Source organism: Ochotona curzoniae, unplaced genomic scaffold, assembly GCF_017591425.1.
Source record: "Ochotona curzoniae isolate NIBS_2020 unplaced genomic scaffold, NIBS_Ocur_1.0 scaffold_1852, whole genome shotgun sequence".
Lineage (NCBI taxonomy): Eukaryota > Metazoa > Chordata > Mammalia > Lagomorpha > Ochotonidae > Ochotona > Ochotona curzoniae.
This window is the reverse complement of record NW_024467087.1, coordinates 34,759,183-34,782,346: the sequence shown is the minus strand read 5'-3', so window position 1 is coordinate 34,782,346 and position 23,164 is coordinate 34,759,183. Positions and strand designations below refer to the sequence as shown.

Here is a 23,164-nt window from a genome sequence, read left to right as displayed (position 1 = left end):
TGAATTTTAAAAGTGTTTCACATTGCCCCCTCCCAATCTTATCATTCAATTCTGTTGCCTGAACTTTTTGAAGTTCCCTTGTGCAGAATAAAACAGTGTGAATGAGTACATGCATATGTAAGGGAATCAAATGTGCTCTGAAAGTTTTAGGCCACTTATTGTACTTTCCCAAAGTGGAGTCTGTTATAAAAGAATTGCTTCCTGCTTTTATGCCATAATTGAGAAATCTGTTGCCAAAAAATGAAAAATATATTTTCTCTTTTTTTCAAAGTAGCTCAGGAATGCACCAAACAATATAAATGTATGTCAATATGTACTGATTAGCATGAGCAGAAACAAGTTTTCTAAATGCAAGCTTTTGCATTGCGCATTATGTGTTAAAATGATACTGGGTTCAATCAAGCAGATTCCAAAATTATTTGTGTCTTTCCCTACCACACATGTTCATGATTTTATTTAGCTTTTACAGAATTGACTATTATATAATTTAAAATTATACTCTATTACCAAAAGGTGGAAAACTGCAGAATACAATTAAAAATTCTACAGACAGCACTACATTTTTATTTATTTGTTATTAATTACATTGCATTATGTGACACAGTTTTATAGGTACTGGGATTCCCCCCACCCCTCCCCAAACTCTCCCCCCCCATGGTGGATTCCTCCACCTTGTTGCATTACCACAGTTCAAGTTCACATGAGATTCTTTCATTGCAAGCATATACCAAGCATAGAGTCCAGCATCTTATTGCCCAGATAAATTCAACAGCTTGTTGGGGGGACCATCTCTGGTCTGAAGGTAGAGCCGGCAGAGTATCATCCCGATCAAGTAAAAGCCCCAGCATAATATCAGTAACAATTTATAACATTATGGAATTAATTGACATAGTATTGAGTAACCAATATGTTTTTAAAAATGCAAGTTCTTTACCATATCCTGTGACTATTTCATTGATATTTCGATTTTAGTTTATATACAACCAGCTTCTATACACCTTAAAATGGCTATAGGGTACTATTCAGCTGTCTCGTGTCTATCCTCATTTTAGTATTTAGCATTTTATAGCGTTGAAGCATGATTTTGCTGAACCTGGCTTTTTTTTCGGGTAGTCTAGACTAGCTTATAATTCTAACAAGACATATGTCAACAGTTTAGGTGCAGAACAGTTTTAGGAGGGGTGTGCAGAGAAATCTTCAATACCCTAGTGAGGAGTAACTAATCTTTGTGTCCCACCTAGGAAGATATAAATGAATCCATGATGACCGTTTCCTGTCTGATTCTAAGCTTTCCTTGTTGTTCTCTATCTATTCTAGATTTTTTGTTTGTTTGTTTGTTTTGCGGGGTGTCCGGAGTGATCCTGATGGTCATTGCAGGAGAGGGTGGGGATCCAAATTTGGAACCAAGCAAGGACTAGAGAAAGCTCCCCTCCCTAGTCCCGAAGGAAGTTTACTGTTTTGTTTCTGCGAACTGCTCAGGGCTCCTGGGACAACCCTACATTTTAATACATGTTATTCCTGTTTCTTTCTATAAAAATATTCATATGTTTTTCTAAATAAAAATTTGGTAATTGTGCATATACTGTTGTATAATATAATTTCCCCTTAATAATGTGTCAGGGACTAGGGCCAGCATTGTGACATAGTGAGTTAAACCACCACCTGCAATGTTGACATTCCATGTGAGTACTGGTTCAACTCCCAGTTGTTCCACTTCCAATCCAGATTCCCTGCTAATGTACCTGGAAAGGTAGATGAGGATGGCCCAACTGGTTGATCCCTTACCTAACCCATGTGGGAGATCCAAATGGATTTCCACAATCCTGGCTTGTGACTTTCCCTGCCCAAGCTGTTGTGGTCATTTGGGAAGTAACTGGTGATAGGAAGAACTCTCTCTCTCTCTCTCTCTCTCTCTCTCTCTCTCTAACTCTGCTTTTCAAATAGTATAAATAAATCTTTTTTAAAAAATACCATGTACATGGGCCCGGCGCGGTGGCGCAAGTGGTTAAGGTCCTCGCCTTGCACGCCCGGGATCCCATATGGCCGCCGGTTCTATCCCGGCAGCCCTGCTTCCCTTCCAGCTCCCTGCCTGTGGCCCAGGGAAGCAGTCGAGGACGACCCAAAAGCTTTGGGACCCTGCACCCGCGTGTGGGAGACCCGGAAGAGGCTCCTGCCTTCGGGGCTGACATGTTGGATCAACTTGGCTAATCCTCCACCTCCAAGCACTGCCATTTCTTATGAGTGTCAGTTCGTGTCACAGCTGTACCACTTCCTATCCAGCTCCCTGCTTGTGGCCTGGGAAAGCCATTGCAACCATTTGGGAAGTGAACCAGTTAATGAAAGATCTTTCCATAGCTCTACTTCTCTCTATAAATCTGCCTTTCTAATAAAGATAAATAACATATTTTTAGATTTATTTATTTTTATTGCAAAGTCAGATATACAGAGACAAGGAGAGAGAGGAAGATCTTTTGTCCATTGATTCACTCCGCAAGCAGTCACAACGGCTGGAGCTGCGCCCATTCAAAGCCAGGAGTCCAGAACCACTTCCAGGCCTCCCACATGGCTGCAGGGTCCCAAGGCTTTGGGACCTCAACTGCTCTCCCAGGCCCAAGCAGGGACCTATATGGGAAGTAGGGTGGCCAGGGTTAGAACCGGCCCCCATATGGGATCCTAGCGCATTCAAGACGAGGACTTCAGCCAGTAGGCTACCACATTGGGTCCCAAAATAAATAATATTTTAAAATTTTACAGTTTAATCCAACTTGAAAAATAAGAGTCCTTACGTAGAATGAGAAAACATACATGTTCTATTGTATAGCAGGATATTTATGACTTAATCAACATAAATATTTCACGAACAGCCAGTTTAGTGTGTCTATTACTTTATCATCTCTTTGGCTTGGAAGAACTGGATGTCACCTAAGGATAAAGGAAATAAATAAATTTCAAAGTTATCTCCATAAATGTTCAGATGATGGACAGGAATGGTACTTAGAATTCAATAAGGGAGTTAAGAGTAATCTACTGAGAATTTTTGTTTGCTTGTTTGGTCCTACATCCCTGCTTCCTGCAACAAGCACAGACAAATCTGACAGAAATGAGGCATGAGAATATCACTCTTCAAATAGAGCTAACAAAGTGGTAATACAATAGACACATATCACAATATATTTAACAGTTCTCCCAAAGCCTTTCTTTATAGATTGCCCCAAATCATATTAGTTTTTCATCTCTGTTAATACAAGGAATGCTACTCTTTTTTTGTTTTTATTTTTTTTAAAGATTTATTTTTATTATTTTCTCATTGGAAAGGCGGATATACAGAGAGGAGAGACAGAGAGGAAGATCTTCCGTCCGATGATTCACTCCCCAAGTGAGCGCAACGGCCGATGCTATGCCGATCCGAAGCCAGGAGCCTCTTCTGGGTCTCCCACACGGGTGCAGGGTCCCAAGGCTTTGGGCCGTTCTTGACTGCTTTCCCGGGCCACAGACAGGGAGCTGGAAGGGAAGTGGGTCTGCCGGGATTAGAACCGGTGTCCATATGGGATCCCGGGCTTGCAAGGTGAGGACCTTAACCACTTGCGCCACCGCGCCGGGCCCGGAATGCTACTCTTTAAAAAAAAAATCAGCAACAACAAAAACCATACTAAATTTTTGAGAGGATCTGGAAAATAATCTCAGAGCTAGGCCATCTTCCCTGGCTAGGACTATTTCATGCAAACTTGGAATATTGCATGATGAGTTGGCAGAAGCAAGAAATTTAAATCTTAGAAATTTCTGTAGTTTTCAGATTGACATAGAAAGAAAAACCATTTGATCATATCAATCATGTAGAAAAAGAAGTGGACCAAAAAAATGAATTAAAAAAAAATTAAACCTGAGTGGGTGTTTGACCTAAGATGCCCACATCCCACACTGCAGAACCTGCTGAGTCCTAGCCCCACCCCTGAAGCTAGCTTCCCATTGCTGCACATGCTAGGAGGCAGCAGCCTCAGCTCAATTACCTGGGATCACATCATTCATGTGGGAGAGCTGAACTGAGTTTCCAGCTACACACTTCCAGCCACAGCACTGCAGGCAAAGCAGCTGGTAGAAGTCTCTCACTGTCTCAAACACACCTTCACAGTCTATGAATAGAAGGGCAATTTCTTTCTCTCTGTTAAGGGAAAATTCTGAACAGCTTATCCTTAACATCAAAATTATTTCAGTCTGAAAGCCTTTCATTGAAGAACAGGAACAAGGCATGGAGGAAGCTGAGGATATCTATCTAGTTTCAATTTTCTATGCGAAGGAAGAAATTTCTCTGCCTGTACCCAGTATCACTTTGATACCATTCACAGATATTACAAAACTAATAAGAAAAAAAAAGGAAAACTTGGCTTCCACCAATCATTTATTAGAATGGCTTCAATTCACTAAATATCACTGTGTCATGTACTACACATGACATTCTGTATACAAAAATTTTGGCTCTTGTGAATTCAGGGAAAGGATGTGTTGGGGAAAGTGGAAGACGTGTGTGTGATCTACGCGAGGTAATCAATTCTATGTATTGATCATTTCATACACACTAAAGCTGCCCATCATCTCACCTATGTCCCTGTGGCTAAGGAGAGTATGAAAAACAAACAGTAACATGAAAAACCATGACTGGCTTTGGGACAAGGAGCTATCTTACAAGAACACACTTGACAGAAATGAGCATTGAATAAGGCGTTTAATAAATGCACAATGCATACAAGTTCTCCCCATTCTCCTTGGAGGAGATGGTACCCATCATAGAGAATCTAGTAGAATCGATGAGGTGAGTAAGTCCATGAAGAGTGTCCACGAAATATGCCAGGCACGGTCTGTCCCAAGCCCTGGTAGAGTCCCCGTGTGCAATGCTGCAGGTCTTTCCCGCTGAGAGGGTGGCCATCGGGTGGGCAGGGACAGGAGGCCCGAGGTGGCTCACTTGCTGGAGATGAACTTAATGAGGGCCTTGTTGGCCTGGCTGTCGGCGTAGGTGTAGAGCTGAGTGGGCAGCACGAGGCGCATCCCACTTTGAATGTCTCTATAGGTCAGGGTGGAGCCCTTCTTGTTGCGGACCAGGCTGGCGGCCTCATCAGCAATGCGCTCAAACAGATCTCTCACGAAGCAGTCCAGGACGGCCTTGGCCTCCTTGGACAGGCTGAGGCCTGCGTGAACTTCCTTCAGAACCTTCGGGAAATAGATGGCGAAGGTTGGCTGCTGGCTGGTGCCCAAGCGGCTGCGGCGGCGGCGGCGGCGGTGGCGGTGGCGGGGCCTGGGTTTCTCCTCTTTCCCGTTGGGTGAGGACGCCTTCTCGGGGTCCTGGCAGACCAGGGGTTCCTCAGCAGGCGAGGGAGAGCCCGGCTCAGCCATGGCGGAGGCAGTGGCTTGTGGCTGGGAAGCACAGACAAGCCGAGAGGCCCCAAGCCTGCGCTCTTTATATAGGCAGCTTGGCCTGACGTCACAAACTGCAAGTCTGTGACGTGGAGCTGCGTGGGCTTGGTCAGCTCTCCCGCGTGGACTCTCACCAGCCACTCAGAGGAACGCTTGCAAGTCGTGACCTTGTATCCAAGTGAGAAAGATTCTGATTGGGCTGGCTCTCGCGTGCTACTTTAAACCAGCGCACGTGACCCCAGCATGCCTTAGGACGAAGGTTCCTCATGCTGGGTTCAGACCAGGGCTAGTGCGCATGCGCTCTCTGTCTCTTTGTCGTATTCAATAAAACACAATAATTGGATATTATCAGCCAAAGAATTTGACTTGATATGAAACACACAAGGGCTCTTGAGGGTAGATTTTGTAGAGCTGACCATTTTATGGATGGATGAGGAATTGTGCATTTTCCTGGAGAGATGTGTCACGAAGGCTATAGAATACTATGGAATTCAGAAGGTGTACAAGTCCGGAAAGTCTGTGTTGATCATGCCAGAACGACCCCTGTCCCACCCCTAGGTGCATCCCCAGTGTAGTCAGTGTTCAGGACATTTCCCCTGAGATGGTGTCTCGGCAAAGCCCCTGTCAGGGAGGGACAGGGGACCCTTGGCTGCTAATGGCGGGTGATGAACTTCAGGAGGCCTTGGTGCCCTCCATGTCCACAGGCTGTGCAGTTCATGGGGAACAAGAGGGAGCCATGTTGGGCATCTCTCTGGTGACCCTAGTCAGTGGAGCTGTTGATGTTGCAGAGCTGGTGGGCAGGATCCAGGGCATGCTTGAAGACAGTCATTGCCAAGGAGTCTGGGAGGCTGCTGGGTACCTGGGACAGGCTGAGGCTCAGGCTGTCCTGCTGCTGGGTACCTGGGGAAGCAGGTGCCCATGCTGTGCTTGCAGCCTGGACTTCTCCTGTCACAGGTGGCTGAGGTGACTTCTGGGCCCCGTGCTGACCAGTCTGCTCACCAGGGGAGGCAGAGGTGGACCATGGCACCATGGAGCCCGGTGCTGGTGAATGGGAACAGGACTTGGGGAATCAGCACTGCTGGGAGACTGTGGTTTGGGGTTTTCCCTTCTCCTGCATTCATTGGGAATTTTCATCAGAACAGGTGACCGCAGCTGGACACCCAGGTCCCTGGTCTCCCACAGACACCCTGCAAGCTAAGGAGAGCAGTTATTGCTTCTGCCATCCTGGCTCCTCCTGTGCACTGGCAGACAAAGCACTCAATGTGTCCATTCTGATCTCTGAGGCTTCAAGATTTGTGGTGCATGACAGGAGAGACATGCAAACAGAAGTTGTACTTTCTTGTTTAAAAAAAACTTTCTTATTTTATTTTTCATTTCATTTGTATGGTTTATAGAAATGCTGGTCTGTATTTACCTCCTGTCATATGGGTAGTGGCAAGGTTGGGAAGAAGGTGTGTGGGACTCATGTTTTAATTTTATGTTCTGTGAGCACTGAGTTTGGCAACAGTGCCGGGTCTAGTCTTTACTGTCACCTACATCAGCTCTTGGGGTTGTGGGACAGTCATTTTATCATACCTTGGAGAGCCTGGATGTGGGGACTTGTGTTCAATGTGTATTACCTGAGTGCTTTTGATGGTTCTGAGATGTGGGCTTCATTCCATAAAAATTGAACAAATCTTTCCAAGGTGTATTGGATGACCAAGTCAAACTTAGTACATCCACAGACCCATACAATTTCTGCAGTCTTGGCCAGAATTGTTCAACCTGTTTGCCTTTCCATCCTCTGGTGAGACAGCTGTCTATGGTACAGGCATCAGCAACTAAGGAAGCCCAGTACTGATATACGCACTCCAAAGCCAGACCACACATCCTGTGATTTTCTCTTGGCCAGAGTTTGAGTCCATTAGTCCAGTTGGGGGGTCCCCGTAAGAAACATCACCTGGAGTGACCTCAGACTTGACTCTTATTTGCACCAGTGAGTGCAGGCGTAGTCAGGGTGACCCCAAAGAACTAACATTTGGCCCTCCTATTGTTTTTGTGTTTGTGTCTGTCTGCATGTGCCAGCCTCTGCTGCACCACAGCCCAGCTCAGCACAGCCAAATGTCATCCAACTCTTGTGCTGAGCTGGGCCAACTGGCCTCCAAACCCAGTGCTCACTTATGCTAATAAGTGACACAGCCTTGCTTAACCTGCCCAACCCCTGCAAGCCCTGGTTCTGGTGCTTACCAGGAATAGGAGTAGCTTAGCAGTTGAGTGCCCACCATTCTCCTGCCAGGCAAGTTCCCAGTCTAAGAACTTGTGCCTGCCAGGAGACACTGTGGTGCATCCAACATGACTTGTACCCAGCCCTGACACTTTCTTGCTGGTACTGTGGCCTAACTCAGTTGATCACATTCAGTTTGGCTCTTGTGCATGCCAGTAGGTGTGGCAACCTAACCCAGCCTGGCCCACACCCAACCGTCATGTGAACTAATGGGTGTTGCAGTCCAATCTGGCCTGACTTGCATCATGTACTGGCTCCCACTCGTGCCACGATATGTTGTAGATATGCTGTAGTGCAGCCTAGCTTGACTGCCCCATACCCATTTGGCTCTCACTGTGGGTGTTACAGCCTGAAGCACCCCAGACCTGACTCTCTCATTACCATGCTGGTGTCACTTCCTGACTCTAAGGCTCTGTAGAGGGAGCTGAACTTCTTCCAGCCCCAGTCCCCATCAGTGTCAAGTGTGTTCTTGTCAGGTGAGCTCTGTGGTCCAGCCTGGCTCTGCCCATCACCATCCCCAGCTCTCCATGTAATCCATCAGGTATTACAGTCCTACAGAGGCGAACCCACAATTCTGCTACAGAATCTGCTCCCAAGATCAGCTTCTCTTGTGTCCTATTGGGTGCGTGGCCTATCCTGATATGGCCCACCCACTGCTCTGACACTCGCTGGTGGGTACTGAGGCCTTACCCAGCCTCGATCATGTACTGGCTCTCACTCATGCCAGTGTATGCTGTAGACTAATCCTGTGCAGCCTTCCCTCAGACCCAGCTCTCATATTCGCTAACAGGTGCTGCAGCTCAGCCCAGCCTGTTCTAACCTGTTCCCCAGCCCCATATCTCTTGCTCTCTCATAGCAGGAGCTATGCCTGGCAGGGAAGTTCTCCAAGTTCACCTACCAGGCCACTCCAAGCAACCCAGACTGCCATGGCTCCCCTAGTTCCAGCACTCACCAGTGGGTAGTGCTCGACTGTCCTGTACCCATTCTGGTTGTCACTGATGGGTGTTAGAGCTGATCCCATCCTGCCTTACCCTCAGTCCCGGCTCTCATGTGATTTGGTGGGTGCCACAACCTATGCTTGCCTGTTCCACACCCATTTTGGTGTTTGTAAGCACCAGTAGGTGCAAGTGCTGGAGCCTAGCCTAGTTTTGCCCACCTCCAGACACAGCCCACAGGTATTCCCATGAGTGCTGCAGTATTTCCAACCCTTGTAATACCACAGCCCAGCTGTTTACTCACCAGTGGGAGCTGCAGGTCATTGGGGGAGTTCCCATCGTTCCCCTTCCCGACCCGTTCCCTGACCAAGGTCCTGTGCATACCTGTTTGTGCTTAGATCTAGCCTTGCCTGGCCTACCCACAGTCTGATTTATTATTGATGTGTTTCTCAGCTTTCCCAGCTGAGCATGGTCCACATCCTGTCTTGGCTTTCCTGCGTGCCAACAGGTCCTAAGGTCTGGTTCAGCCTGGCTTGTTGCCAGATCCTGCCCACACAAATGCTGAGGAGTGGTGCAGATTTGCTTGTCCAAGCCTACGCCCTGCCCTGGTTCCGATGCTACACAGATCGAGCTGCAAGCTCCCCTTGTTTCCACATCAGGTCTGTTCCTAGCTCTGATCTCACATGTGCCAGCAGGGGTAGGGACAGAGGCCCTGCTTGACATGGTTTGACTTCAGCCTTTCCCATTGAATATGCTGGCAGCCTGACCCCATCCGAACTTATGCCGCTTCTTTGTGTGTCAGGTGGATTCCTGCCAGGTGAGTTTTGTGGTTTTCCTGGATTGACCCATCACCACCCCTTTTCTCTGTATAAACTGCTGGGTGTTGATTCTGTGATTCCCACAGAATCAAGCCCACAATGCACATACAGAATCCATCCTGCCAGATCCAGTTCTGTTGATTTTTGCTGGGTTCTGTGGTGCAATGTGATGTGCTCCATCTCCTGCTCCAATACTCTTGGGCAAATACTGTGGCCTAGTCCAGTAGACACCCTACCCTCCTCAGCTCCTCCCCGGCCCCAGCTTTTGTGATCACTAAGGCAAAGCAGAGGATGCTACTTAGCCCAGCCCAGGGTTCTCAAGTGGGCAGGTGCCTTGGTCTGGCCAAGACATTCTCTCCAGTTTTCCCCCATCTGAACCACTCCTTCTCAGCTTTCTTGTCTACTGAGTGCAGTGGACCAGTACATGGAAGAACCCATATGGGTGTGTGTGAGACCTGGATTGGATGTGGGCTTGACCTGGTTAGGACAAAGCAGAGACTGGCAAGTGAAAAAACAGAATGGGGCAGGTCTTGTAGGGGTTATTGATGTCGACTGACTAGGCCACAGCACCCACTGATATACTTGAGGATCAGGTCTTGTAGGGAGGTATGCAGCTCCCCTGCCAGATTGTGTGAGATATAGGGCTGGGGCGTAACTGACCAGATAATTGCTGCATTTACCAGTATGTGCATTGCTGGTGCAGGTAACAGATCGAATTCGACCCTGCACTGGCTGATGCACACAAGTCAAATCTGAGGTTAACTCAAGCAAGGTTTCTTGGGAGGGAATCCCCAACTGGACCACTGGACTCAATCCCTGGCCACAGGGAAAAATCACAGAATCTGTGGTCCAACTTTGCAGTATGTGTATCAGGACTGGGCTTCTTCAGTTTGCTGATGCCTATGCAGTGGACAGCATGTCCAGATGCATAGGGGGACATGATACCCAGCTCATCTAGGCAAGCAAAGGACATTAAGTACTTTGTCAGAATATGGAAATCAGAACAGGTTGGACAATTTTCCTGGCTGATTTTTGATAGCAAGTATCTGGGTGAGTGTATGCATTGAAATAGATTTTGTTAACCAGTAGACATTGAAAAGATTTTCTCATTCCTGGAACAATGAAACCAACAACTTCTTAAAGCTGTCAAACTACTCATATAACACTTTGGGATACTCTTCTCCGCACTGGGGTTTCTAGGCCATCATTGGGTAACCATCTCCCATTCCTAGGTGCTGATGTAATTTGGCAGCAAGAAGTGACTCCTCCGCTACCTGCCTGGTGGACACAGGAAATAAGACAAAAAAACTGAAACATATGTACCAGCTACCTTCCTCTGTATCTGAACCTCCCTACCTGATGGGAATGTATACCCTATGTAAACGATATTAAAAAGTACTATTTTTAAAAGTTTACTGGAATCTGGAAGAATACCAACAATTTCCTGAACGTAAATGTTTGAAAAGAGAGAAGACTGATGATTCACATAACAAAAAATATATGTGATAAACAAGTACTTGAAAAATGTATGAATCTTGTTCTACAACAAGAAAGCATAAATACAAAGAAGTACCAATTTTTTTTAAGATTTATTTATTTGTATTGGAAAGTCAGATATACAGAGATGAGGAGAGACAGAGAGGAAGATCTTCTGCCTGATGATTCACTCCCGAAGTGACCGCAATGGTCAGGGATGAGCCAATCCGAAGCAAGAAGCCAGGAGCTTCTTCTGTGTTTCTCACAGGGGTGCAGCGTCCCAAAACTTTGGGCTGTCCTCAACTGCATTCCCAGGCAACAAGCAGGGAGCTGAATGGGAAGGGGGGCCACTGGGATTAGAACTGGCACCCATATGGGATCCCGGCGTGTTCAAGGTGAGGACTTTAGCCACTAGGCCACTGTACTAGGCCTGCAAAGTACCGATTTTTTTTTTAACCTATTTGATCAACATAAGCAGGTTTTGAATGGTCAAACCTAACACTTATAGGGCATTGGGGAAATATGTATGTTGGAAATGTTGATTGGAATAACAAGTAGTCTCAATTCATGGTCTGCACTATCCTGGAAGCATTTCTATCTCAAGGGCACTGTCACAGCACCCATTTCAGAAATGATTCCACGGTGACTCTGAGAAGTGCGGTAACCAATTTGTGTAGGCAGAAGCAGCCTAGTAAGTGTTGCTGAAGTTTAAACCCTGCATTCATAATCAGTCCTATGCAGATTTCTATGACAGTGCTTAACAAAAGCAGATGAGGATGGTCATACTTTTGAACAAATGTATTCCAGTTCAGAAATTTTGCCCAAGAAATAATTCCAAAGGAAAGATCACTCACTTTGTTTCTCCATGTATATATTTGTTTGCATACATAATGAAGATTCAATAAATTTTCTTTTGATTACTTACTACTTACTAGGATATAACTAGAAGCAAACTGTAGTATATGAATGCAGACATTGAAGTGATCAATGAGGGGTTGGTGCCATGATATTGCAGGATAATCCTTCATCAGTATTACATATAGTCACTGGTTCCAGTCCTGGATGTTCTACTTCCAAACCAGCTCCATGCTTGTGTACCTGGAAAAGCAGCAGAGGATGACTCAAGCCCTTGTGCCCCTGAACTCACATGGGATACCTGAAGAAGCTCTAGGCTCTTGGATTCAGACTTGTCCAGCTGTTTGTGGCCAATATCCTCATCCACTGTGGAATGAACTTGTGGATGGAAGATTCTCTCTGCTTCTCATTCCCTTTGTGTAAATATGCCTTTTAAATAAAAATAAGTATTTTAAAAATAAAGTGATCAATGTGAAGGAATTTTCTTTGTTCATGGAGAAACATCTTTGAGGGAAACCTTTAAAAGGTGCATTCCCCACCATTCATAGGGGTTCTTCTCTTCCTGCCACTATGGCAGAGCACTGGGGTTCGGCTTCTTGTCCTCCTGCCACTATGGCAGAGAACTAGGGTTCTCATTTTCCTCCTGCCACTATGGCAGAGCACTAGGGTTCTTTTTTACTTTTCCTCCTGCCACTATGGCAGGAGGTAAGTCCTTTCTATCTCAAAACCCCCTCCTGTTGCTAGGACAGGAGTCTTCTCTTCTCAGCTTTTCTAATAAATCTTGCTTTAAAACTAAACTGTGTCCGCATGAAAATTCTTCTTTCCTGCTAGACAAGAATTTGAGGTTGCTGCCATACTCGGAGTCAAAAATCCTGCAACAGCCTGAGGAAGGTGGTCTGGGGATGTATTGGAGTAGGAGCAGATGAGGGCATGTTTGACAGGGGAGAAATGACTTCTGGGTCTTCAGCAGATAGGGTCACTGCACTTGAAGGTAAGCAAGGGAGCTGAGAAGGAGTAATTTAGAGAGGGGAAACCAGAGTACATGTCCTGGTCAGGTTAAGATACCCACCCACACAGGAGACCTAGCTAGACTAAATAGCATCACATGCCTCAGCACTTACAAAAGCTGTGGGTGAGGGACATGCTTGACTAGGCTAGGCCCCAGCACTTGCCTGTGAGAGATGGAGCAGGGGGTGGCCACATCAGGTTGGGTCACAGCACCCAACAAAATGCAGACAACTGGACCTGGGAGTATATTCTGTAGGGGAACCGTGGACTTATTTCTGTGGGACTGCAATACCCGGCAGTTTAGGCAGAGAACTACGGGTAGTGATGGGCTTAGCCAGGCTGGACCACAGAACCCTCCTGACACAAAGGCTGGGGCTTAGAGAAGGCTGAGTTGGGGCAGGCTGCAGCATCCGGCAGCACATGCAAAGTCCGGAGTTGACGAAAGAACATGCCAAACAAGGCTGTGGCACCAGCTGGCACACCTGAGATTGTGGGTCTGGTAAGGGAACTCCCCTGCTAGGCAGCAGCTCTTGTTGCACAACAGCTGGAGCTGGATGAAAGCCAAGCAAGACAAGGTTGCAACACTCATCATATATATTGGTTGAGTCTGGGGACAGGTCAGGCTAGGCCAGGCTGTAGCACCTGCTGGCATGCATGAGAGACAGAATGCAGTATGAGTAGGCTGTAACACCTGCCAGGACATGGCACAAGCCAGGCCAAGTTGGATGACAATACTCACTAGTTCACGTGAGACCTAGGATTGGACCAGGCTGGGGTAGGCTGCAGCACCTGCTAGCAAATGCTGAGACTGGGTTTAAGTTGTGTTATGATGGACCGTAGTACCACCTGGCAAGTGCAAGATCTAGGGCTGTGAGTAGACCTGCTAGGGAAATTGTGGGAAGTACTCTGATAAGCAACAGTTTCTGCTGGTGAGCAAAGGAGCCAGAGCTAGTGGCAGACTGGGCCGGGCAAGGCATTAGCACCTGTCAGCATGCGTGTGGCCTAAACTGCAGCATCCATTAGTTCACATGAGAGATGGGACTGGGGGTGGAACTGACCAGGCTGCTGCATCCACCTGCCTGTATATTGGCTGGTGCAGGTGACAGACCAATTCTGACCCTGCACTGCTGATGCACATAAGAGTCAACTGTGAGACTTCCCAGATGAGATTTCTTGGGGCACTCCCCAAGCTCAAATCCTGTCTTCAGGGATATGTACAAACTATGCTGATCTTAGAGTGTGTGTACCAGGACTGGGCCTTCTCAATTGCTGATGCCTGTGCAGTGGACTCAAGCCCAGTTTCACACTGGGACAAGACAGCCAGCTCAGCTATGCCAGCAGAAGGTGCTGAAAGAGAGAGAGAGAGAGAAAGAGAGAGAGAGATTATGGTCATTTGGTTCACTTCCCAAATGACCATAATTGCCATTTGGCTTAGCTGATTAAAGCCAGGAGCTTCTTCCATGTCTCCCATGTGGGTGCAGGGTTCCAAGGCTTTTTAAAATTTACTTATTTGAAAGGCAAAGTTAGAAAGAGAAGGAGAAACAAAGATCTATCTATCGGACCTGGCGAGATAGCGTAGCAGTTGAAGTTCTCGCCTTTATTGTGCTGGGATCCTGTATGGACACCGGTTCTAATCCTGGCTACCCGCTTCTGATCCAGCTCCCTGCCTGTGACCTGGAAAAGCTTTGGGACCCTGCACCCGCATAAGAGACTTGGAAGAAGCTCCTGGCTCCTGGTTTCAGATTGGCTCAGCTCCAGCCATTGTGGCCACTTGGGGAGTGAATCATCGGATGGAAGATCTTCCTCTCTGTCTCTCCTCCTCTTTGTATATCTGCCTTTCCAATAAAAATAAATAAATAAATCTTTTAAAAAATCTATCTATCTGCAAATGACTGCAATGGTTGGAGCTAGGCTGGTCTGAAGTCAGGAGTCTGGAGCATCTTCCAAGTGTCACATGTGGGTACAGGGTCCCAAGGACTCAGGTCAGGCATTCTTCCACTGCTTTCCCAGGTGCATTAATGGGGAGCTGGGTCAGAAATTGAGCAGCTGGGATTCGAACCAGATTCCATAAACTGTAGCATTGCAGGCAGTGGCTTTACCTGATATGCTGCAATGTCTACCCCAGAAAGTTTTAATTTTGATGCAGTGTACCTATTTTTACTTTTTTGTGCCAGTATTATTGCTATCTTATCCAGGAAATAACTGCGAAGGCTAATGTCATGAATGTCATGAAGATTTCCCCACATTTTAAAAAGTTTTGTGGTTGTAGCTGTTAGTTTAGGTTTTTGATCCATTTTGATGCATTTTTTGTAGGTGGTATAAGTGTGTGAGTGTAATTTTCTTTTTCATGTTGCTATCTAGTTTTCCCAAAACCATTTATTTGAAGATATTATCCTTTCCCGTACTGAATTGTCTCAAGATCTTTCTAGAAACCCATTTGGCCATATACATGATTGCAGCTGCTTTTGTAAATATTTCCAGACAAGCTATATCAATAAGCTACAAAATAAAATAAAGGAAAAAAAAGTCATACCTTGAAATTATTACATTCAAACGAAAAATATCATGCTCTGATGTTTGTCTTGCTTTATAAAATGTTAAACTTCTAGGTTTTTGTTTTACTTTATAAAACATGAAATTTCAGTCATCCAGGGTTGAGATGGTTTTCTATTTTTAAAGGGTTAGCTTGAAGCAGAGAAAAGGGAAATCATTTGAATGATTCAAGTAGAAGAATAAATATGAAAAATCCCAGATTTATATGTAATTATGTTTTCTGATGAATTTTTATTTAGAAATGGTGCATGATAATATATTAAAGTAATTCATTAATAGATCAGAATACCCAAGAAATGGAATCTTAGTAGAATTTCCTGATGAACTGAGAATTAACAAGAAAGACAACTTTTTTTTCAATTTCAATTTATTTAAAAATATTTGTTATTTAGGTTACTTAGGTTATGGACTGCACACCCATGCAGATCTCTGGGTGAGATGGGAAAGGATGAGAGGGAAGATAAATGAGGGAAAAAACCAAACCAAAACAAACAAAAAAACCTCTTCCTCCTGTGACTGCAGGAGGCAGGGTGGGAGGAATTGTTGCATTGTTCCTTGCTGCTATATCCCATCATTGCCAGGGGGCAGAGATGATTTCATACCAGAGACCCTGATTGGGGTGGAGGGAGGATGTATTGAGGGTGTTACTTGAGTAGTTTTCCATTGTTCTGATATGGTGTTGGCTTCATTGTACCAGGTATTAGACATGTCTTTTCAAACTTGCCGGCTGTCTATGTTTTGTATGCCCAAAGCCTTAGATACTTGATGGAGATTTTGACCTGCAGCATAATTCAACCTGCTTTTTCTCCCATCTCTTAATGAGGCACTCAAGGCTTTTTCTTTTCTTTTCTTTCGAGCATGTTATTTATTATTTATTTAATTTTTAAAAATTATTATATTTTGACAATATTTACATCATTGAATAGGGCACAAAGGGTCAAGGGCTACAGGAAAATATGTAAGACAATTGTTTCCACGTTATTATTGTTATTTTTTTCTGTATCTGGGGTAAGGGGAAAGAAAAAGGGAGAAGCCCCACCCCGCCTCCCACTCATCCCACATCCCTGATGTGAGGCATGCTACGAAGGTCCTGTTCAAGTGGTTTTGATAGTTCAACAGTTCTGAATTGCTGCCAGTCTCACCATTCCAAACACAATAAAATCTCTCCAGAATCCACTGATGACACAGTCCACCTTAGAGTCTCCGTTTGCCCAGATTCTCAAGGCCAACATATGGCTGGGGCAGTTGATTGATTTGTTCTGTCCTCTGTTGTGGAGCCAGGTATCCTCTGCAGGTCTGATAGACTGCCATATCCTCCATGTGCACCTGGTTATGCTCTCCACTGCTCGTCCTGAGACTCTGAGGAGGCTCCGCTTGGATACAGAGATGCCATGGTCAGACCATGGAACCTGCACTTCTCTTCATGGTTAGGGTTCTAAGTCTTGCAGTTTGATTGGGGAGATCCCCAAAGAAGCTTTGTCTGAGGTGATCTCAGACCTGAATCTTGTGTGTACTTGCCAGTTCAGGGCCCAGCACAGTCCATCACCCCAATCAGCTTGTGCATATGCTGATGGTTGCAATTGCTGGGTCAGTTCTGTTTCTAGCCCTGTCTTCCACTCAAACCAATGAGTGTTGTAGTCCAGCCTGATTCTGGCTTAGCACACACTCAGCCCTCACATACACCTGCAGCCTAGTCAGATGTACCTAAAACAACACCCACAAGGCCCTCTGCCTGCCCTGGTTCCAGTACTGGCCAGTATGTCCAGCAGACTGATTCAGCCTGTCCCACAGCTCATTCAGCTCTCATACATGTCAATGGGCATTGAGGCCTAGTTCAACCCAATCGGCCCTACTTCCCAGCCCACACACATGGTGGCAGGTGCCATTCTGTCTATCCACCTCTGCCTCATTCCTGGTCTACATGCTCCCCAGAGGGAGTGATAACCCAAGAGTGAGGTGCCCAATGTTTCCCTACTGGGCCACTACCGTTCCCAGATCATGCGTTCTACAGGTAGTTCTGCAGTTTGGCTTGACAGAATTAGTACTCTGAGCTAGCATCTGTTAACTGATGCTGTGGTAAAGCCCAACCAACCCTCATCCACTCTGAATTATGCTTGCAACCGTAGGGACAGTAAGCTCAGCCTGCCTTTTCCCTGGTCTAGCTCACATGAGGCCCATAGGTGTTATAGCCCTGCCTGGTCAGGTCTGCCCCCATCCCAACTCACACTTTCCGGTAGGAGTGGAGTTTAGCAGGGGAGACTTCCACATTCCCCCTACTGGCTTTGTCCCCTCCATCCCTGGTTCTCGTCTGTGCTGATTTGGTACTGTGGCCCAATCTGTCATAGCCCCCCACCTCGGCTTTTGCTAGTGGGTGCTGTAGCCTGGAAGGGCCCGGCCCACCTCCAATTACTGCTGACACTGCTGAGGGTTACAACCTAGTCCAGCACAGCAGGCACCCTATTGCAGATGTAATGTGTACTGGTATGTGTTGCAATCGAACCTGGCCTGAACCACACTCTGTTCTGGTGCTCAGATTTGCCAGTGGGTGATGTGAACAGGCCCTGTTTGGTCCACCCTGACCTGTGCCAAATGTATGCCAGTGGATACCTTTCCCTGGCTTGCTCTGGGTTTTTCCTTATTGTACTTCTTGTGCTGTCCTGCTGGGACTGTGTCCTGCCAGAGGAGTTGCCCAGGCTCCTCCATCAGATCCTCTCCCAGTGTCAGATCTCGGGCATACTGGTGGGTCCACGAGCCAGCCCTACTTAGTCCACCTCTTGTTTTGGCAGCAACAGTAGCCTTTCCTGACTGGCCTTCAATCCATTCTGGTTCTTACTGTTGGATGTTTCAGCCCTGCCAATGCTCCTCCATACCCAGACACTGCTCATACAAGGCTCAGTAGGGGCAGAGACCTAGCCTAGTCTGTCCCACATCTACCCTGGTCCTCCAGAGAACCAGATGGTGCTAGAGTCTAGCCTGGCTCTGTGCATCCAGTCCCAGTACACACTTGTGCCAACGGAGACTGTAGCCATATGCAGACCAGAATGCAGCCCCCATGCCAGCCCTCGCACTCCTCAGTGGGAACCCCAACCCAGCCAGGGTGCCCCCTTAGATCCCCAACCAGGCCTCCTCCTGAGAGAGGAGTTAGAGTGGGTAGTAGGCAGTTAGGGTATTCTGGGTCCCCAAGTAAAAGAGAATTTCCCCACCAGGTCTTGGATTCACCAGGGCACATCTCTTCCAAGGGGGGGCGGGTGCTGTTAGCATATCAATTCCCTGCCTGAAGTATTGGCCACTACCTCTGGCCATCATGGGAGGGCCTCAGGCTGATCTCTTTATCATTGAAAGGAGAGCAGGAAGAAGTAATACACATCTGCCTAAGGCCTGGAATGTCCCATGTCTGGCACCTCTGTGGCCTTTTGTCCCAAGGCCAGGTACCATGGAAACCAGGAATTTTCTTTGTTCATGGAGAAACATCTTTGAGGGAAACCTTTAAAAGGTGCATTCCCCACCATTCATAGGGGTTCTTCTCTTCCTGCCACTATGGCAGAGCACTGGGGTTCAGCTTCTTGTCCTCCTGCAACTATGGCAGAGAACTAGGGTTCGGGTTCTTTTTCTCCTGCCACTGTGGCAGGGGGTAAGTCCTTTCTATCTCAAAACCCCCTCCCGTCGCTAGGACGGGAGTCTTCTCAACTTTTCTAATAAATCTTGCTTTAAAACTAAACTGTGTCCGCATGAAAATTCTTCTTTCCTGCAAGACAAGAATTTGAGGTTGCTGCCATACTCGGAGTCAAAAATCGTGCAACAGTTTTGGTGCCGTGTGACTCGGATTCTACCAGCGAGACTTGAGTTCATCTCCAGCCAGCCTCCAGACATCCATCTCGTCGGACGGTGAGCAAAGCGAACTCTATCCTGTTTTTCGGAGACACTAGCTCTCCACATAGTAACTCTCGGAAGAAGAAACACCGGGTCCCTGTCAGCCAGTTAAATGCATCTAGCGCGGCTGCCGGTCTTAAGATTCAGGGGCGAGGCTTGCTGAGTTTGGCTAAATTGATCCCCTGGAGCTGGGACACTTTTCTGATCTCCTTGCTTCCTACTTCCCGTAGATCAGTGCCGCAAGAACTACAGAGAAAGCCTCGGTAAATAGGGGATCTGACCAGGGCACTCTCTGGTGTTCTCCGAAAGCCCATCGGCTGGCTGACCCTGGTTCGCAGAAATGCCTGGTGGGCAAGGAGCTGGGAAACGGCTCCTCTCGCTTCTGTGGATTGGCGCCGAAGGAAGGACGTTGGGGTTAGGCCTGGATGAGTAGGGGATCTGGTCAGGGCACCCCCTGACGTTCCCTCAAAGCCAGTCAGCCTCACCCTAGGCCTCCAGTGAGCAGAGGACCGTGAAGCGCTTCTCCTGGGAAAGGCACCTGGGTGCTCAGTCTACGGAAGTGGGGGTTCTACCTTTCTCTTCTCTCTCCTCGGCTCCAGGAATGTCAGTTTTGTCCAGACTCAGTTTCCTTTCGCGGACTAAGCCCGTCACGTGAGACTGGGAGAAGTCTTAGGGCGCCTCAGAAATTCTGGTCAGGGCCACTCCCTGATGCTTTTCGAAAGGCCTCTGGACTGTACCCTGGACTCCGACAGCCCGTCAGGGTGTCGGGCTGAAATCTGCACTCTTTTCTTCCTTCTACGGGGACTCAGTCATCACCACGGCGAGGCCACGAGCCCTGGGCTGCGTGCCTCAATTCCCAAACAGCCTCAGGCACAGACGAGTCCTCCGTTACCTTTTCTGACATCTTCTCCAAAAGCTTTTTCTCACTAAGTCTCCTCATTCTCTATGGATTCAGTTTTTGGGCTTTCTTTTACTGGTCAGTATGTGCTAAATATCAGCTGGTCTGTGATGGGGAAAAGGAAAAGGCAGGCAGTTTCTAGGCCATCTATAGATGAGATCCAAGCAACGGAGATATGGAGAAAAGTACTTTAATTCCTTCACAAGGCAGTCAGCAGAGACAGTTCCTCCAGGTCAGCTCTTAACCAGTGTAGTCGCTAATGTGAGCAGAAAACCAGAGTCAACACAGGTATTCCTCCAGCTCTAGTTAAGGACATTGTTACACAGGCTTATAGAATCAGGCCAAAGTTTGAGGTCAGGCTTGTCAGCTCGAGGTTAGAGCAAATTTCAAAAGGAGAGCATATTTTGTCCGGCAGAAGTCCCAGATGCAGCATGGTGCAGGGGATATTTTTTTGGCACATGCTGCTTCTGACTTGTATGTTCTCCAGGACATCAGAATATTGCACCAGGTAGAGGCCTAGGTCTAAGCATGGCGCAGGAAACAGGAGTGGATTTTTCACTCCTGGCACATGCTGTTCTAACTGAGACGCATCCATAAGGCGTGGGAGGTCAAGCGACGTGAGTCAAGTGTACTGACTTCACTCCCACCTCCCTCCCTACTTCTGTGGTCTTCAGAGTACACCTGGACGCCACGGGCTAGCAAATAGGAGTCTTAAGAGTCTTAAACTCAGGAGAGATAGAAACTGAGGGACGCTTCTGTTTTCTTATCCTCTCTTCAGATGGGAAATGAGCCATCCACCACAACCCCCTGGGGGTTTATCCTCAAGCACTGGGATTCCTTTGATCCCCAGAATCTAAAGAAAAGGGCCTGATCTTTTTCCGCTTCCAAGCCTTAGCTGCTAGCTTTGAGCTTTAGAGTGGAGAGAGTTAGTCTGGATGGGTCTCTTTGCATAACTATGCTGCTGTGCAGTGCTGGCTCCACCGCCACGTGGAGCACACAACTGGTTTTTACCTTGAGCCTTCCCTGTTCTGTCTTTTAGCTTTAATTGTTTCATTTTAGGCTTAATTGTAAGATATCCAACAGGAGGTAGAAGTTCATTTTGTCTCTCCTTGGTCACTGATCTCGGGAACCAACGGGAATATTGCTAGTTAAAAATGGGCCCGACCCCAGACTCCTGCACCCCCGGGGAGAACTTAAAATTCATTAACTCTTTGTAGCCTGAGAGATTCTTTCCCTTTGCAGTTTCCTCTGCCCCCGACTACTAGTATTTCATTCTATGTGCCTTTTGCTTCATGGTGTATCTCACTGTTACTGCTGTGTTCATGTTTCAATCAAGGTTTTTCTGTTTCAGCGCAACTGGCTTCAGCAATGAGCTCTCAGTGTTTTACAATGTTTTCTGCTGCTTTTCCTGCTGTTTGGTCTTGAAGTTTAACCATCTACTGATTTATAGTGCCATCCTAGCTCTGATCAGATCCGGCCTACAGTATTTACACCTAGAGCGGTACTTGTTATGAGGAGGAGCAGATTCTGTGTGTGAGCTTGTATGTTCTATTAAAGTGAATGAATACTTGCATAATTACAAAGATTCTTGGTAAAAGTTTCAAAAACTGCTAATGCATAAACTGGTGGTTATGTTTATTGGTCAAGTTTGTCTTTGTTTAAAAAGTCACTTCACACTCATTTCAAGGCTGATCCTGTATTGTTAGCTAAGGAATTATTTCTAGTCCCTTCCTTTCCTATTCCTTGCTCTTTGAAGTCATTTTTTTATTATTTGAAAAAGAGGGAGGAGAGAGAGAGAGAGGGAGGGAGAGAAAGAGAGTTCTACTTGCTGGTTCTCTCAGCAACAGTCAGGTGGGAGCCAGGCTGAAGCCAGAAGCCACGAAACCACCAGATCTCCCATGAAGATGGCAGGGGCCCAAGTATTTGTGCCATCACTCAGTACCTTTCCAGACACGTTAGCAGGAAACTTGATTGGAAACAGAGCAGCTAGGATGTGAACCTGTGCCCCCAAGTGAGATGCCAGTATTTTAAATAGCAACTTAACTTACTGCAGCATAGCACTGTCCCTTTACCTTTTTTTTTTTTTTCCTTACTGAGTACTTATAGTCCAAACGCTGACTTAGAATTTTGAGTCTCAGTGACTTCCAAATTGGGCCTCCAAACATGATCTGGAATACGTAATTCTAATTCAAATCACAATAGCTTTTTCCTCCCAAAATAATTCATACCTTTCTCCCTATTTCATTTGGTCATGAAAGCTATTGTAGTGAAAGTTGGGACATGTGTTCCTTCAGTGTGAAACAACCAGAGAAAACAGAGAACACCTAGAATTATTAAATTACCAAGAGTGGCTAAAGTTATGCCATGCCTTCTGAGGTTGGATTTGTAGCATTTCAGCCAAAATGAACAAAGACAGAGGAGCTTCAAAAAGTTTGTGGGAAATATAAGTTCCTTCTTATTTTTTACACACATACACACACAAAAGATTTATTTGCTGAAAAGTTGGAGTAGCACAGATAAGGAGAGGGAGACACACACACACACATGCACACACACGGATAGATTTTTCGTTTGCTTCACTGCTGCAAGTGATCACAACATGGCTTGGCCAGGCTAAAGGCAGAGACATTGAACTGCATCCAGGTGTCCCACATAGGTGGCAGGGGTCCAAGTACATGGGCCGTCTTCCTCTGCTTTGTCAGGCCTTAAGCAGGGAACTGGATGGGAAGTGGAGCGGCCAGGACATGAACCCATGGGATGCTGGTACTTGCAGGTGGAAAACTAATAAATTGAGCACTCATATCGGTCCCTCACTTTCTCTTTCAAATGAACAAAATTACATTACAAAATGAGTTTTAAGAAAAAATTGTTCACTTATTTTACTCCTGAATCAATTTCTTCTAATTCCAACCTTATAAAGATTTTTAAGTACTCTCATATTTGCTGAATGCCAGTTTGTAAAGAAATTTTATTTTTTTATTTAAAAATCTTTTTTGACAGTCACAACAAAGTTTTATTATAAATGAGAGGCAACGCAATCGACTGACTGACCAACCAGCCGACCAGTCAGCTGGGATCTAAA

At 46.4% G+C, this 23,164-nt stretch overlaps 1 protein-coding gene across 1 annotated transcript; it reads right to left on the bottom strand.

Moving 5' to 3' along the window:
* Positions 1-4,953: 4,953 nt before the first annotated feature.
* Positions 4,954-5,385, bottom strand: LOC121169064 (histone H2B-like). Its single transcript, XM_040999531.1, has one exon. The coding sequence runs from the start codon at positions 5,383-5,385 to the stop codon at positions 4,954-4,956; it is 432 nt and encodes a 143-aa protein (XP_040855465.1).
* Positions 5,386-23,164: the final 17,779 nt, after the last annotated feature.